An 18,017-nucleotide genomic window follows, 5' to 3' on the forward strand; every position below is an offset into this window, starting at 1 on the left:
ACATCGTACGAGTTATACAGAAAAAAAGTTCTGCTCCACATAAAATTGATTCTTCATTTGATCTTTCTCTTCTTGATCTCAAATATCAATTTTTTATTCCATCAAAAACGAAAAATATTGAAAAGTGGTTAACGTCGTTTCGCGACTATAAGGAAGTATAAAATTTATTATGAAAGAATGTTGGCGTTTTGGTGGCACAGCACTATGCTGCTCATCGCGCTTAAACCTTTGAATTTCCCGGCGAGAGGTTTCGAGCGATCGATCGGAGTTAGCGCGCACACGGCACTCGCGAGCCTCCCGGCGAGTTACGCGACACGGCTTATGGCAATGTCAAACATTGCGCCAGTCGAGCAGCCAGCACGGCCAGCTAGCCAGCCAACCAGCCGGAGGTAGGGATCGCGACGGATAATCGCGCACGGGGGTGTAGCTCGCGCACGACGTTTCACGCGTTTGCCGCGGTCCGATTCGCGATTCGCGTTGGCGATCCGCGCGACGATGCGACCGATAGCACGAACATCGTAGGCGACGCGTCGTGGAAGCAGATCGTGGAGGCGGAGCGCGCGGGCGAGGAAGAGGTGGTCCGCAGGGACATAACGGGGTGCAGCAGCCGGGACGGCCGAGCAGCCCGCACGCACGCACTTGCGGCCCGCAATCCGTCGAGATGGATTGGGAACTGACGACGATGGCGAACCTCCACCTGACCACCACCGAGCACCGCTACTACGGCGACATATTCGTGTACTGCTGCGAGAACACGGAAGGCGACAGCGTGCCCGTCGTCAAGGTGGCCGAGCTGCTGCGCTCGGCCAACTTGCCGCGGGACGTCACGATGAAGGTGAGTTTCGGCTACCTTGGCACCTAGTGTTCGCCTCGTCGTCAGCATCGATCAAGCTCATACGTGGCGTTCGACAACTCTCGCTCCGTGACGTCGGGACCGAAGTGCGCGTAACTGAGACGGGCGAGAGATCGGTCTGCTCGTGGAGGTTATGCCGTGACAGCTGAACTAATTAGTATAGCGGTAGTAGCTTTCCGAGTTGCCTCGCGGCGGTGAAGCCCGCGTCCCGGAAATCCTCCTGCCCTCTGAAGCGTTGCTTTAATTATTTAACGTTTTCTTTCGATTTGTAGATATTGGATATCTGCATGGGAGCGAAAAGCAACACACACCTGGGCAAGAAGCAGTTCTACGCAGTGCTGAAGCTCATAGCGGTCCATCAAGCTGGCTTGGAAATCTGCAGGGACATGGTGACCGCTTCCCTGGACGTGATTACCCTGCCGAGATTCACGTGGCCGACTTCTGGCGACGAGGATGGCAGGAGAAGTCCAGATTTAACTAGGGGAGTGAAGGGCAGGCATCAAGTTCCGGAGAGCACTACCGAGAGCGAGAGCGAGGCGGAATCCCCGCGTGAGACTGGCGGGAGCACGGACTCGCCGACGCCAACTAACAGCGTGACTCAAGAGAGGAACGACAGCATGATGGGCAGTGAAACGATCATGGATTCCGTTTCCGGAGGGTGGCAGGGATTGCTGGTTTCCGAGGAGCAGAGGCAACTGTTGGGCACGGAAGAGGAGAGCTCGGAACGCCATAGCAGTGACGAGGGTGACGGGGAGGGCGACGGTTCCGGTTTTCCACCGGAGGAAGTGTGGATTATCAGTGACGAGCAACGTGATTATTACACCGCGCAATTCGCGCAGCTGCAGTCCGACCCGGAGGGTCTGTTAGCGGGCCCTGTGGCCAGAACGTTTTTCGAGAAATCGCGGCTTCCCGTTTCCGAGTTGCGGCGTATCTGGCAGCTCGCGGACGTCACCAGGGACGGGGCGCTGAGTTTACAGGAGTTCTACGTGGCTATGCACCTCGTCGTACTAAGGAGAAACCATGTGCCTCTACCTGACGTTTTACCTCCGTCCTTGTCGATCCCGTTAGTCACGCAACCGACGGTCGTCGCGCCGCAGGTCCCGCCGGTGGCGGCAGCCGCCTCGAAATCGCCGCCGAACTCGGCGAACGCTCGCGAGAAGAACAAAGAGTGGACGAAGTTCGTGGATTCGCCGACCGGGGCGAGCAGTTCGGTCACCAGTCCGGGACTGCAGCTGGTGAACTTCGATTTCCAGAAGTCCGCCGTCGAACGAGACCCAAAAATTCTACACCCAGTGCCGCTTCGATTGACGCCCGAGGCGGCGATTCTTGCTTCCGGTGCTAACGGCAGCAGCAGTAGTTGCACGACCCTGGGGGATGACGATCTGCAGCACTCCGCGGCGTCGTTGGTGCAGCGACCGCTCACGAAGAAACCATCCGCGGCGCCCGAAGACGCCGTCATCGTGACACCTAAGAAGGAACCACCGCCGCCACCGCCACCCAGACCGTACAGAACACATGCACGCAGTTCTAGTCTCGATCTTAATAAATTAGGTATATATTATCGATACATCCCCGATACGTATGTTACAATGCCAAAGTCTCACGTTTCAAATCGTGTGCACGTTCTTATAGGCAAGAATGGTCAAAGTTTTCTTGGAGCACCGCCGTTAGTACCACCTAGAATTTCACCAGGAATTGTAAGTCCTTTGTGCATAATAGAAATCTTTTTTTCAGAAGAGGTTTATCCACCACCCACTCATACACCTTATGAAGCACAATATTATATATACATCTCCAAGAGAGATTATTATTTTTTACAAGAGTCTTTTAAGGTACGTATGTATTTTTTGTAACCATGTATTTTTCCTGCAGACTTCGCCACGTAAGTTGGTTGGTCAGAGAAGCGAGGGCGAGGGACAGAGGACACTGAGCGAAACGCAGGGTTTCGTCGCGGACTTTTCGCACTTCTCGCCCAAAAGCGAACTGCCCGAGAGCACGGTGCCGCTTATAGAAAACACAGTGCCGCAATCCCAACAATTCACCGGAGTCTGCGGGGCGTTTCATATTTATAGGAAGCCGAGTCCAAGTAAGATCCTGTTCAACTTGATGCAGCATTTATATTACATGCCTCCCTTGAATTGTGCCCGAACGTAATTCCGACAGAGCGTGACGGCGGCGAGGAGGAGAATAAGGATGAATCGGAGGATGGGAAGACATTAACCTTACAAGAATTGAGAGAGAAAAATGCAGAACTGCGCCTGGTCTGCGAAGAACTGACGCGAGAATTAGCTAGCGCGCTTCAGGAGCGTATAAATCTGCGTGCTAAGCTCCTGCTCCTGACCTGATGTGATTACTACTCGCTATCATTCATTCAATCGAAGCTGTGAGGTATCACGTATCCTCGATTCATTGTAAACACATGTATTTAATACGTTATACTAGTCTGTAGAATTCCTTTTTTTTCCTAACGAAGTATTCATTCATATCCATAATGACGGTAGACAGATACTGCAGGGAATGAAATTTGTGAAAAGGTACGTATAGATATTTTACTTGAGAATGTGTGGAGGGGGAAGAGTATATCTACGATATGAATTATAAGATTGTGTACAAAAGGCTGGTACGATGTCTGCATTGATGACATATATATGATTTATAAATGTTCCTGAATTTACTTTTTACCAAGCTGACAAACTGTCACACGTATGTTTATGTAGTAAAAAATTATTGAGAGATTCATCCGCTGGAATTTAAAAATTTACATTGAATTCTCCTCTGATTTATTAATTTGTACATTACGTTCCACATAGTATCTTCCTTTTCAATCGTCGTAAATATATATTTATATGCAGTAGATTAAAGCAAGACCGGATAAGGAGTCTATTGTACCTTCTAACAAGTGCGCTGTACAAGATTGTGCATGTCATATTTCTGTTGTCTTTCAACGCACATACTTGAAATCGCTGATCGTTATTTTCATTCGCGAACATTTGCTAATTTTATAAGAATTAATGTAGAATATTTCTCCTGTGATCGTTTGTATACATTGATGAATCTCTCGAAAGAACTATTTGTTCACCATGGAACGAAGCTGTAATATCCATTGTAAAACTTCGAGTCAGCCTCGAAAACTATTGCAAAGACGAATGATAGATATTTATCGGTTGCAACAAAATCGAATTATATTTTCGTATTAACTACGTAAAAGTTTTGACAAAAAAGAAACGGAATATAATCAGGACTGTTGTAACGTTATATTCTACTTCGTGATAACAAATGTACCTATAAAATACCTGTTAAATGTTAAAGAAAGATATACGAGAAATGTGGAATCTGCAGGAACAGAATACTTCAAAAATAAATTTATATAGATGTATTGAATGCTCAGACTCACATACACAGTTGAATACGTCAATTGTTTGGTGTATCAATTCTTTCAAACAATTATATCGAGTCGTATTGTTGTAGTTTTGAAAAGATAGGTATTATTATAGTTGGTGCAGATTATCCTCGAGAAAGATTTAATCTTACGCAAGAGCCACATACGAGTCAAAATCAGGTGTTAGTATATTTTGTAATTATTCATATAAATATTTCTAATAGCGTAACAATAGTTTCATCTTTTAATTCCTTCTTCGTTCCTTTCTGAAACTTGATCTTTGTGGCTCGGCTCTGTATCAGTCTCATCATTTTATTTAGAAATTGCCATTTATATCCAATCAAATATATATATATATATATATATATATATATATATATCGATTTTCAATCAACGTAAATCACCATATCTTTAAATATTTTCATTTTCCTATAAATAGTAAATAAATAAATTTGCCAAGAGATCGTTATTACTAAAATAACTCTGTGCCATATAACATGTGAAATTTCAAAGTCTATTAGCAATGATCAATCGACGGTCAAGTATCATGGGACTATTTAGAAGTAAAAGCTTAAAAATCAACGAGTCATGCGACAAAAAGAGATTTTTTGTAATATTGTATAGATATCATGTAAAAATTATACAAATTTAATGCTTATATCAGAATTGTCTCTGATTTCTCGTCTGCGGTCCCGTAAAAAGGAAATGTAAGTTGTAGAGTACTGAAATGTCTGTCGAATATGAATAAAGGAACTACTTTAGTTTCATAACAAGTTTTATTGATGTCACTGGATGACTGAAAAAAATAATGTTAAGCATACAGAAGAAAATTACAAGTAACTTGTGACCGATCCATTCCTCGAATGGATGAATGAGAACGATGAGGGGTGAGTATACGCTCCTATCCTAGGATAGGACAAACCAAGTGCAGCGGATCCTGTATTCGCGATAAAATATTTGAAATTAGGTTTGTTCTTGTTCTTGTTGAATAGGAAATCGCGTGTAATAAATTTAGTAAAACGGAATTTAATTAAATACGATCTCGTTATACATTTCTTTCTAGTTTTACTTCAATTTGACTTTGCGCAACTTTTTCAACTTTGCTACACAAAGTTATACATTTGCGTTATACGTTCATGATCAAAGTTGCAATTCATCGGAATTAATCTTTACGAGAAATTGGATACACGTGGATTCTCAAATACGATCAACAGTAGAGTTTGCTCGTTCGTTACTCCAATTGGCGGCAAAAATACATCGCTTTGTCTACGACTCTATCGACTGCGCGGGAAGAATGTACGCTGCTTTACCCTCGCTTTACTCCGCGTTACGTCTCTGCTACAGGTTAATAATAAGTTGGTTAAACGGAGCGTTTTTTACAGCAGTTTCTTACAGTGATATGGCCGTGCTGCGACTGCCTCGCCGTGCGGCGAGGCCGGAGCTAGAAGAACATGGATGAAATAGAAGCGACCTCTCGAGATCTTGTTTAGTTGTCTTTGCTCTGCATGAACTTGATCAGGTCGATCACTCGGCTGGAGTAACCGAACTCGTTGTCGTACCACGAGATCAGTTTCACGAAATTGTCGTTGAGGGATATGCCAGCCTTGGCGTCGAAGATGCTCGAGTGATTATCGCCGATGAAATCGGACGAGACTACGTCGTCGTCGGTGTAGCCTAGGATACCCTTCAGAGGGCCCTCGGACGCCTCCTTTACTTTAGCCTTGATAGCGTCGTAAGTGGCGGGCTTGGCGAGTCGTACCGTCAGATCGACCACGGAGACGTTGTGCACGGGTACGCGGAAAGCCATGCCGGTGAGTTTTCCGTTGAGAGCCGGGATGACCTTACCGACCGCCTTAGCAGCGCCGGTTGCGGCGGGAATAATGTTTTGCGCCGCGCCACGGCCGTCACGCCAGAGCTATTATCGGGAAAGAACGATAAAGAAGGCGATTACATAACGCGCTCGCACGAATCATGAATGATTTCTTTTCCCTGCCACGTACCTTGCCGGACGGTCCATCGACGGTCTTCTGGGTAGCCGTGATCGCATGCACGGTCGTCATGAGACCCTCGATGATCTCGAAGTTGTCGTGGATCACCTTGGCGAGAGGCGCTAAGCAGTTGGTGGTGCAGGAGGCATTGGAAACTACCTTGTGGCTTGGATCATAAGTGTCCAGGTTGACACCAACGACGAACATCGGCGCGTCAGCCGATGGAGCGGAGATGATGACCTTCTTCGCACCGCCTTCTATGTGAGCCTACAGACAACGCATCAGGGACGTTGATTACAAGCTATCAGCATATTATAAATTCAAGTTTGATTGTTATTTCACGTACGGAGGCTCTTTCGATGTTGGTGAAAACGCCGGTCGACTCGACGATGTACTCGGCGCCGGCCTTCGCCCACGGGATTGCCTTCGGCTCACGCTCGCTGAAGACGGTGATCTTGTTGCCGTTCACGACGAGGCAGCCATCTTCCGCCTTGACTTCTCCCTTGAACCTACCGTGGGTCGAGTCGTACTTGAACATGTAGACCATGTAGTCGAGACCGATGAAGGGGTCATTGATAGCGACGACCTGGTGAGAAATTGGAGATTTCGGGTTAGCAAGATCGTGACTCGGTCAGTTCGCAGGTCCGCGGCGTCTCGACGTATACCTGACCACCTCGCTCCAGGGAAGCCCTCAGCACGAGACGGCCGATACGGCCGAATCCGTTGATTCCGATTTTGCTCATGTCGTCCTCTTGATCGCAACTGGAAAATCGACGGGCAAGAGTGTTACAACGGCCGGGTGCTCTCCGCGCGATTAGGTTTCTCGGCGAAACCGATGTGGTCACGTGGAACAGGTATGGAACGCGTCTCATTACGAGCAGTTGTTATCAAAAGTTAGGTTCGAGTGGATTAGAGCGTGATTTATGACAACCACTAGAGATGGCATGCCTCCTCGCTACCTCTCGGAGTGCAGAGTATCACTCTGCACATGGACAATAATGACCATCGCGTAAGATTAAAATTGACGTTGCGGCTGCTGATACTCGTTATCGTTCGTTCGGTGTGTCGCAAAGCCCTCTTGCACTATGGATTATCTATCTTGTTTCATTAATTAATAGTCACGTTGTACAAAGCGTTTCATAATATCGCTGCTACCGTCATTGCTGCTACATTCGTGATGCAATCTGACGTTAAAGACGAATGAATATTAAAATCTCTTTCCTTCCTTTTTTTTGTTAAATTTATTGTTAAATATATAACAAAGTTGTAAATGTAGCAAAGTTATCGACTCGCTCGCGAACGCTTACGTAATCCCGAATGTGACATAAATTGTTGTTCAACGTTATTCGGTCTCGAGTTTATCTTTGAGCTGCAGCAGCAACATCTTGGCACGTGCCTCCGCGTCGCGTATCGAATCAGATTGGGTGAATCCTGAAGGTCAAGCAAGGTTAAAGGGGGTGTGTCCAAGTTTCCTCAGTATCGCGGTGCCCTTGAAGCTGATCATGATTTCGCGTACGTGGGATTATCAGGCGATATTCGATGACGAAAACTGATGCTAAATCGCGCGGCCTGATGCCGGCAACATCGTCCGTTCTCCGGTGCATCGACGAAATCGTGTTTCCGATGGAACCTTTGAGAAGAAGGAGCCTATCCGGATTTTTAACCGCCAAATGCGAGGGCGAATAAAAAATATGTGGCATTATTTCTATCGTGTATCATCCTCGACTAGATTTTTTATGGCACTCACATACTGTAATAATTAATATTCTATTCTGTAAATTTACTCGCAGAGTTAAGATCTATAATCTTTTTAAATAAATATTACAAGTATTAGCTCGGAGCTTGTGTGCTCTCCTCTTATCATTAATTGCTGTTGGCTTATACAAAACAGTGCTGTCATTAACAATCATCAAACAGACTAATTATTTAGATGTACTGGCACAAGCCCTTCGATGAAAATCACGCAATAATGTATCGTAATATTAATTACCACAATCTTCATATTCAAATGGCATTTTGCAAAATCATCCCATTAATAAAGATTTATTATATTGTACTCAAAATTAACCCTATTAATAACTACGTAATTGTAACAATATTGATCACGCAAGGACCGTTCAACGATCGTCATCCACATGAGCGAGAGAACCCACCGACGACGGTGGCAAGTGTCGCGGGTATCAAGGATGATATTGCACCATACTGTCCCCGTATCGTTCGACAGCCGTGCCCATGCTAATTGGCACGTTGAACTTCTCGAGGAGTCGAGAAGTATGGAGATATGAGAAACCTCGCGCCATCGCGATCAGAGATACTGCGAGATCGGACTGCTCCGACCATCGACGAAATCGTGTTTCCGATGGAACCTTTGAGAAGAAGGAGCCTATCCGGATTTTTAACCGCCAAATGCGAGGGCGAATAAAAAATATGTGGCATTATTTCTATCGTGTATCATCCTCGACTAGATTTTTTATGGCACTCACATACTGTAATAATTAATATTCTATTCTGTAAATTTACTCGCAGAGTTAAGATCTATAATCTTTTTAAATAAATATTACAAGTATTAGCTCGGAGCTTGTGTGCTCTCCTCTTATCATTAATTGCTGTTGGCTTATACAAAACAGTGCTGTCATTAACAATCATCAAACAGACTAATTATTTAGATGTACTGGCACAAGCCCTTCGATGAAAATCACGCAATAATGTATCGTAATATTAATTACCACAATCTTCATATTCAAATGGCATTTTGCAAAATCATCCCATTAATAAAGATTTATTATATTGTGCTCAAAATTAACCCTATTAATAACTACGTAATTGTAACAATATTGATCACGCAAGGACCGTTCAACGATCGTCATCCACATGAGCGAGAGAACCCACCGACGACGGTGGCAAGTGTCGCGGGTATCAAGGATGATATTGCACCATACTGTCCCCGTATCGTTCGACAGCCGTGCCCATGCTAATAGGCACGTTGAACTTCTCGAGGATTCGAGAAGTATGGAGATATGAGAAACCTCGCGCCATCGCGATCAGAGATACTGCGAGATCGGACTGCTCCGGTGCATCGACGAAATCGTGTTTCCGATGGAACCTTTGAGAAGAAGGAGCCTATCCGGATTTTTAACCGCCAAATGCGAGGGCGAATAAAAAATATGTGGCATTATTTCTATCGTGTATCATCCTCAACTAGATTTTTTATGGCACTCACATACTGTAATAATTAATATTCTATTCTGTAAATTTACTCGCAGAGTTAAGATCTATAATCTTTTTAAATAAATATTACAAGTATTAGCTCGGAGCTTGTGTGCTCTCCTCTTATCATTAATTGCTGTTGGCTTATACAAAACAGTGCTGTCATTAACAATCATCAAACAGACTAATTATTTAGATGTACTGGCACAAGCCCTTCGATGAAAATCACGCAATAATGTATCGTAATATTAATTACCACAATCTTCATATTCAAATGGCATTTTGCAAAATCATCCCATTAATAAAGATTTATTATATTGTGCTCAAAATTAACCCTATTAATAACTACGTAATTGTAACAATATTGATCACGCGAGGACCGTTCAACGATCGTCATCCACATGAGCGAGAGAACCCACCGACGACGGTGGCAAGTGTCGCGGGTATCAAGGATGATATTGCACCATACTGTCCCCGTATCGTTCGACAGCCGTGCCCATGCTAATAGGCACGTTGAACTTCTCGAGGAGTCGAGAAGTATGGAGATATGAGAAACCTCGCGCCATCGCGATCAGAGATACTGCGAGATCGGACTGCTCCGACCATCGACGTCACGGGAATGGCCGGTGCGGCGAAATTGACGAATGGCGATTTGCGTAACAAGTACGTTGACAGGAACGCGAGACGTTCGCGCGGACGATCGACCGAGTGAAGCGACCAGCAACGGCGATCCGTTACGCGGCTCGGCAAAGGAAGACGGAGTAGACACCAAGTGAGAGATTCTCAAGTGTACTCACCACGAAACAAGCAGCTCCGTCCACTGCGGTTGCCCACAAGGTAGTGTCACTTGAAGGGCACGGACCGGTAGTATAAACTGCCGCCGCCTGCGCTTGCGCCGGTAACCGTCGAGTCGCGGACGCTTCGTGCGGCTTCGTCAACGCTCGACGTCACGTGACGCGTCGGTCGATTATCGACGCGTTCGCGCGCCGCGAACTTTAATCGACACCGGTTGAATTAAATTTCAATTTTTCTCGAGTTCTCGGATTGATCTGAAGCTGAATCGCTTAATCAAGCACTCGTTCAAGTGACAGTTTTGCTACTGAGTGTTGGTGCTGTATAGTTAAGTTAATAATTGTTAAGTAAATAATTGACGCAAGTGGTGAACGAGCTAACCCTCTCGATGGCAGGCGGAAGTAGGAGTTTTGTTCCAAAATAGATATATTCCGAAGCGCACGGTTTTAATGAACGTCATCAGTGTCGTGACAAATATCGATGACTTGGGTATACAAAGTCTATTTAGATTTAAATAGATCCGAGTATTTATACGACCCGCGAAATGAAATCGAGACAGTTTTAACCTCGCGCTCGAAGTTTGCTGCTCGCGTGTGACGTGATTGTGAAAAAGCAATACTTCTCAACGCAGGTAAATATATGAATTGTGTAACATAGAAATAATTGAGACTAAATGTAGAAAGATATTATGAAAAGGGTAGAATAATAAAAGTACGCAATTTATTCGTTATTCTTATACTTTTGATATCTGGGTTTTATCATATTATGCAGGTTATAAGATACGGGTATCTGATAACCTGCAAGATGAGATGTGTGCGTGTAACATAAATAATATCGGATGTTTGAATCTCTTTGAATCTGTCCTTAATCATCTCCGTGCTCGATAGTTTCTGCGGTTACGGGAACGTTCCCGGAATCGGCGTTGTACATGTATTGAAGTAGATCGACTATGCGAGACGCAAACCCATACTCATTGTCATACCTACGGAAGCATTAAAAATTTGGCGATGAATCGGTGACAATAGAAAAAAATATTTTCTAATTTTCACGATTTTCGATATTTCGATTTTCGACCCGAGAGAGAATTAAATCAACAGTCGTTCAATTATAGATCGAAATTGCAGATCGCGCATGTGGAACATTGTAAATTGTTAATCGTAAAGTGTTTTTCACGATGACGTTATTGTTACCAAGCAATGATCTTGATGAAAGAATTATCGTGTTTAAAGCTCGCTTTGGCATCAAATATGCAAGAATAAGTGGTGTGGTTAAAATCCGACGACACACAGTCTTCTTCCGAGTATCCTAACACGTCCTTCATGCGGTTCTCCGATGCTTCTCTCATCACCTTCTTCACGTCTAGATACCCCACCGATGTGTTGACCCTAAACCATGGTATTACTGGATATCTTAGAAACGCGTGTACCGCATCACGTACAAAACACTAGCCCAATCTTTGCGCATTTAGCATAATAATTAAACATAATTAATTGTTGTATTAGATGCAAAAGAAATTGTACAGTTAGTGTAAGAAATGTAAAATCGAATGAGTCTTCACGTTGATGTAAGCGAAATGTTAAGTTCACTGTTCTCAAGTATTTATGGGTCAGTCGTCTGATGAACTTGTGCATCCGCTAATTACCTGAATGTCATATCGCATAATGAAACGTTGGAAATTGGTACCCTGAACTGTATGCTGGAAAATTTGCACTTGAGCTCAGGGATAATTTTATCTAATGATATGTTAGCGCTGCACATGGCCGGGATGATATTCTGTGAGCAGCCTCTATAGTTTCGCCATAACGTAGTAAATTTCTTTCCCTTAAAAAGTTATCATTGCGTTAAGTATTAGAGTTTGATAACGAAAAGTGTTATTTATAAGCTAGCCAAACATGTATAAAGGCAAACGAAATATCGATAGAATTTAAAAACGACGAATTAAATAAAGCTATAGAATTAAAAAATGACAGAAAATAAACTAATGGATGCAAAGATTGATCATTTTGAATCAAATTACACATGTTGGACCGTCCACGACATTCCCCTTTGCTGTCGCCGCATGTATGGTAGTTACCGCCACTTCAAGAACCTCAAAGTTTTCATGCATGAGTTTAACTATTGGAGCTGTGCAATTTGTAGTACTGGACGTAGCGGATACAACCTTGTCTTTTTCGGGATTGTAACACGTATGATTGACTCCGAAAACGAGCATTGGTACATTACCTGGTGCGGTAATGATGACTTTTTTTGCGCCACCATCGATGTGCCGCTACATAGTGTTATATGATTTAAAAATTTAATCGATACTTCTGCTATTGAGAATTATGCAGATTTGATTTTAATCGATTGATTTAAATTTAGTAACTTTGTAATTTAACTTGATTTTACTTAATTCGATTAAATATTTTTCTTTTGTTTCAGAGTTTCTCTGGCGGGACTCGGCAATTTTGCAAACAACCAACATGAACTATGGGTAAGGAAATCTATTAGTTCAGTAACTTACGCTTGCTTCCTGAATATCTGTAAATACTCCGGTAGTTTCTATGACATACGTTACTTCCATATCTTTCCATGGTATTTTGTTTGGGTGTTTTATATGTTTTGTAGCAATTCTTATCTCTCATTAAGCGATCCAACAATAAAAATATGTTTATAATTTTTCGTCACGCACAAAACAATATATACTTACACAAAATAATATTTTTATAATATAAAGCAGAAATAATAAGAAAAGACACAACATTCTATTAAATATAAAATTGATCAAAATTTTGATAAAATAAATTTGCTTCACGCAGGAGTCTCTATTTACTTTCTTAAGCGCAGTGAAATATAACTAGAGTTATATTTACCATTGTTAATTACTATATTTTCTTCAGCAAGTTCCAAAGGTTGAGGATAAGGTCCATGAGTAGAATCGAATTTAAAAAGATATATCATATACTCGGTTGATATAAATGGATCATTAATTAATTTTACCTGTAATATAAATTAATATCTTTTAATTTGATACTTTCCTCGTCTTACCTAGATCTATATAAAATGATAATTATATTTTCCATAACCCGTAATTTACTTTAATGCCTTTTTCGAGACAAACACGGAGACACATTCTACCTATTCTTCCAAATCCATTTATTCCTACAGCTGCCATAGCTTACAACTTCTAGTTTGTTAATTGTTGTCAATTTTTATTTGAGAAGAAAAGAATTTTAGAATTTTGATTAACATTGTCTTTTAATTTTGTTTGTACGATCCAAATGATACACGCGTGAAGTTCATTGCAAAATTCTACGAGAGAAATTGTATGTATTATGATTTTGTTATTTAATATGTTATACAGGAATAAGTTCATGCCTATAATGCTTAACTATAGCATGAATTTTAATATGAAATTTGTCGTTTTCAGCTTATATATCACAATTATATAATTATAAAATAATGTTTATATTATAATTTAATTATAATGCCATGTAATTTATTCAATTTTCGGAAAATTTTTCGGAAGAGTAAATTAATGACTCTCGTGTATCTCGTGCTATTTTTCATCGTAAATGTCGCACACATACGAAGAATTGAGTACTACTTTTTCACTATTGCCCCCAGCTTTGAATTGTCTTGCAAAGAAATATATTAAGATCCATCTGGCATACAGTGCAGTACATCAGTCCGCATGCTATTTCAACATGTGTGCGTATAGCGGTACCCAGCTAATTATAAACGATAGAAAATATAAAATGAGCAAAAGATATTGTACAAGATATACAGCACATGTTAAGCTTTTTTATCTCTTAGAGAATTGTAGCATTTATTATATTGTATTACGCAGTATTTTCATACTATATCAATATATACGAAATTATGTGTACAAAACGATAGACAAAGTTAATTAGAGTTATTTATGGCTTTAATTGAAATTAATTGATTTCTTTATTAATTAACTATCAAGGAAATTAGCCATAAAAGATTTACAACTTTATTTACTGCAACAGAAATCTTTTCAAGATTTCATTCAAGATATCAAATAAGATACACGTATACACATGTGCTATCTAATAAATCCTGCTCTTTAGTCGTACAAAAATAGAATCTTTATTATGATCTTTTATTAATATGTACAATTATCAAATTGTTAATATTCGTGTCAATCATAAAATGTTTATTAATAGATGGTAAATGAATTTTCGAATAATTGCGCAAGATCTTCTTCGGATTGTTCACGTGGTGCCAGCTTCGTGATACGATGCTGAAAAATGAATAGATAAATGAATTCGATGTATGCTCTCAGAAGATTGCTTGTTTTACATTAGCTTATATTACACTATATTTTTCTATTTAACAAGAAGATATTCGAAATTTTTCGAATATTAAATATGCGTTATTTAACCTGAGGCAATGTTCCCTGGACCAAAGTAGGAATGTCTTCTTTCTTGAATCCGAGTTCCGCCAATCCATTTTCAATTTTCATAACGCGCATATATTGTTTCACCGTGTCGGCCAAAATTTGGCCGGCATCAGCTCGCTTAGCATTCGCGATATTTACACCAAGTAACCCCGCAGCTTCCAAATGCCTTTCTGGACACGCGTTTCCAGTAAAGGAGAACACTGCTGGCGCAGAGATCACCACGGATAGACCGTGAGGAATTATAGGATGATCTTTGCTGTAACCCTTAAATGAAATAATCGAGTTAAGCATATAGTTTAATTCAAGATGTAGAAATAGGCAGGCAGTGCATTTAACAGACAATTATTCTAATATTCTAATATTCTAATATAAATAATATAAATGATGGAGAAATACATTCGAGAAGAAACTCTGTTTATTAATTAAAAGTGAAGATTATGTGAGATTAATTTACTGATTTATTTCAACGAATACGCCAGAGAATAATTATTATAATTTTGAATATAAATTGAATTCTTTTGTTAGTTGAAAATTATTCGATTTAATAAATAAATTACCTTTGGTTGGTAACTTCGAACGTTTCCGCTGATCGGATACGAAAGTCCATGACACAGATGGACACCAGCGTTACCAAATCCAACACCTGCCATGGTGCTCGCTAAATGCATCTGACTTCTCGCTTCTAAATCGTCTTGATTGTAAACCGCACGCTCGAAGTATCTGGGTGAGAAATCAAATATCATTGATATTCTGTATCCACGTATACGTATACGAAGGAGTATTATAGAGAGTAATTTAAAATATGCAAATGTTGACACTTTGCATAAATAATTTATTACTTGCGCATAACTTGTAGAGCATATCGCGCCCACACATCGCTGACAGGATTGCTACCTTGATAAGCCGGTCTCAGGATCGGATTTGGTGGACATGGTGTCCTTTCTGTATAAGGTATCGCTGTAAAGGATTCCAAAGCGTGACAGAGCACATCGAAACCGGAATACGCGCATACTCTCTCTGGTAAAGTCAGGGTGTGTTCAGGATCGATGATTCCCAATGTAGGACGCAGGGCTCTGCAATAAAAGTGCTAATGAAATATTGTGATTTTGCTTGTCTTCGTATTAAAAAAGGTAGACATTACCTGTTTGCAATCCCCGTTTTGGCCTTCAATGGTCGATAATCGAAAATAGATACTCCTGTTGTCTCCGAACCGGTACCGGAAGTCGTTGGTATAGCGACAAGCGGTTTCAGAGGAACCTGAATCGGTTTGCCTTTCCCGATCGGCGCGTTTACGTAATCCAAAAATTCAGCTTCCTGATCGCAGCTATATAGATTTGCCGCCTTGCAAGTGTCCATCACGGAACCACCGCCAACCTGAATTAGTCATTAGAATTAGTAATTTGCTAATTTGTTGCATAAACGTGCACGACTCTTATCTTACTTTTTATTTATTGTAAACTTCAAACAATCTCTTTTTATATTTTCATATACTAAATTTTCATCTTTTGACACTTTATTACATGTTAAAAATTAATTAATAAAACTGAATTGATTAAGATTTTTATGTAGCTGGTTCTTAGTGTATTCGCGGTTTTGTATACTCACCGCTATAAAAGCATCAAACATTCCACGCTTGGCAAATTCGATTGAATCTTGCAAACTTTGTTCAGTTGGTTCCACGCGTACTTTATCATAAATTTCGAAGCGTACGCCGTGCTTGGAAAGACTATCGATAGCAGTTTTCACGGGGGCTAAATTCACCAAATGAGGATCGGTCATAAGACACGTCTTCTTCGCTCCCATATTTTGCATATCCATTCCTAATTCTCTCGTTACTCCTATTCCGTATCGCACAGTAGAACAGGCCATCTAAAATTTCGTATAACTTTTAATAAACAATTGATATAATATATAAATGTAGATCGTTATTATTATATCTTAAACGTCAATTTTAAATCGCTTTAAATTTATTTCAATAATTTAAAATTAAAATTATTTTAAAAAATTTTTCGTGAAGCACGTATTACAGTTTTGCAAATGTTTCATGAAATAGTTTTATTAGATTAATCATACGAGCACACACGTGGTATCATTTGATACTTCATTTAAATTATTATCAGAAGTTTGAAAATATGGCAACAAATACAGCAATTTTAATTTCTTATCAGAGCAGCGCAGTATGTAGGAGGTCAGTGATTTCGAAATCGTCGGATCGTTGCGATATAATCGGCGCATTATCATTCACGAGATCTAATTAGTATCTTCTGTTTTACACAATCTTTTAACAATCTTACCTCGAATGCATATTCCTTGTTGGGTGTAACGTTCGTTGCTGTGCTCCAAGTTTTTCCATGTTCTCGTACGTTGATACTTCCGGGATTTCCATGCGCTGGACATTTGCATCTAAAAATCCAAATAAAAATAATTTTATTTTAAATATTCACGTCTCGCATATGCCATCCAAAAATAATTCCTATTTTTATAACGAGGTATATTGAACGAATTCACCTAACATCGCCATCGAACTGGTCTGTTTTACTTTCACGGATATTGCATGTGTAGGTTTCGTTGACAGATTGTTATCGGTATTGTTACATTCTACCTTTATCCTCATCATATTTGCTTATGTAATATTATTAAAACATTTTACAGAACTTATTTTTACTATTTTAATGAAATGGAACACAACGATGTATGAACAAATATTATATTATACTTATAATTATTTTCATCAACACTATTGCAAAACGCAGCATACGTTCTCTGATTAAATGTATCGATATTGTATTAATTTATATAATTCATTTTATGCAGTAGACGTTTTGCGAATTATTTAATATTATTTTTATAACTTTTTATTAGCGCTAAGTAGCTATTTTTGTCTGTTTTTTTTAAGTAAGGAAGTTGCTGATAGTGTAATTTACTTACGACTGAGATGATATGACTTGCAAAAGATCAATGATGCGTCGTCGTGGCAGCATTTTTCAAGTAATTGAGAAGGAGTTTTAAAGTAAAAGTTAAAGATAGAGCTCGAATCACAGCACGTTTTTGATTGAAAATATTGTGGAACGACGTTGTCCACGAACACTCTTGCCTCACTCTCGACTTAATTCCACGACCGGTCTACGTTCCCCCTCTTTTTACTACAGCATGTTTACCACTTAAATCCGTGATGAGGTGGCTCCGTTATATGCGTTCGTATTCACGTATGAACAGGGCTGTATCGATAGAATTCTGTCAAGTGGCTGATACCGCTATCTGTAATTGTCAAGAAGATATTTAAGATTAAAATTTCTTCTCTTGGAATAAATTTTAGAAAATTGAAATTTGATTACAAGTGATATTGAATGCACTAATACTATTACGTTTTGCATAGATATAACTTGGAATTCT

At 40.6% G+C, this 18,017-nt stretch overlaps 4 protein-coding genes across 5 annotated transcripts; 1 reads left to right on the forward strand and 3 right to left on the reverse strand.

Moving 5' to 3' along the window:
* The first annotated feature begins 335 nt into the window (after positions 1-335).
* On the forward strand, positions 336-4,997 carry LOC105286581 (ralBP1-associated Eps domain-containing protein 1). Of its 2 annotated transcripts, XM_011351628.3 has the most exons (5): positions 341-835; positions 1,126-2,404; positions 2,486-2,550; positions 2,726-2,939; positions 3,017-4,997. In XM_011351628.3, the coding sequence occupies exons 1-5, from the start codon at positions 662-664 to the stop codon at positions 3,196-3,198; spliced, it is 1,914 nt and encodes a 637-aa protein (XP_011349930.1). In that variant the 5' UTR covers positions 341-661; the 3' UTR covers positions 3,199-4,997. The 2 variants fall into 2 exon arrangements, with proteins under 2 accessions (XP_026830926.1, XP_011349930.1); XM_026975125.1 differs by lacking the exons at positions 2,486-2,550; positions 2,726-2,939; positions 3,017-4,997 and adding an exon at positions 2,588-2,717 and having other exon boundaries at positions 336-835.
* Positions 4,993-10,303, reverse strand: LOC105286573 (glyceraldehyde-3-phosphate dehydrogenase 1). The gene is made up of 5 exons (XM_011351616.3): positions 10,225-10,303; positions 6,886-6,982; positions 6,567-6,806; positions 6,233-6,487; positions 4,993-6,147 (listed from the first exon to the last, which is right to left on the reverse strand). The coding sequence occupies exons 2-5, from the start codon at positions 6,961-6,963 to the stop codon at positions 5,719-5,721; spliced, it is 1,002 nt and encodes a 333-aa protein (XP_011349918.1). The 5' UTR covers positions 6,964-6,982; positions 10,225-10,303; the 3' UTR covers positions 4,993-5,718.
* Positions 10,304-10,873: 570 nt separating this feature from the next.
* On the reverse strand, positions 10,874-14,182 carry LOC105287034 (glyceraldehyde-3-phosphate dehydrogenase 2). Its single transcript, XM_020033976.2, has 7 exons — positions 13,296-14,182; positions 13,072-13,198; positions 12,723-12,838; positions 12,237-12,488; positions 11,862-12,040; positions 11,410-11,604; positions 10,874-11,201 (listed from the first exon to the last, which is right to left on the reverse strand). The coding sequence occupies exons 1-7, from the start codon at positions 13,371-13,373 to the stop codon at positions 11,084-11,086; spliced, it is 1,065 nt and encodes a 354-aa protein (XP_019889535.2). The 5' UTR covers positions 13,374-14,182; the 3' UTR covers positions 10,874-11,083.
* Positions 14,183-14,287: 105 nt separating this feature from the next.
* Positions 14,288-17,605, reverse strand: LOC105286565 (probable hydroxyacid-oxoacid transhydrogenase, mitochondrial). Its single transcript, XM_011351605.3, has 8 exons — positions 17,553-17,605; positions 16,919-17,027; positions 16,230-16,493; positions 15,766-15,998; positions 15,464-15,697; positions 15,182-15,344; positions 14,607-14,888; positions 14,288-14,465 (listed from the first exon to the last, which is right to left on the reverse strand). The coding sequence occupies exons 1-8, from the start codon at positions 17,603-17,605 to the stop codon at positions 14,382-14,384; spliced, it is 1,422 nt and encodes a 473-aa protein (XP_011349907.1). The 3' UTR covers positions 14,288-14,381.
* Positions 17,606-18,017: the final 412 nt, after the last annotated feature.

This window comes from Ooceraea biroi, chromosome 14 (assembly GCF_003672135.1).
Source record: "Ooceraea biroi isolate clonal line C1 chromosome 14, Obir_v5.4, whole genome shotgun sequence".
In the NCBI taxonomy this organism is placed as follows: domain Eukaryota; kingdom Metazoa; phylum Arthropoda; class Insecta; order Hymenoptera; family Formicidae; genus Ooceraea; species Ooceraea biroi.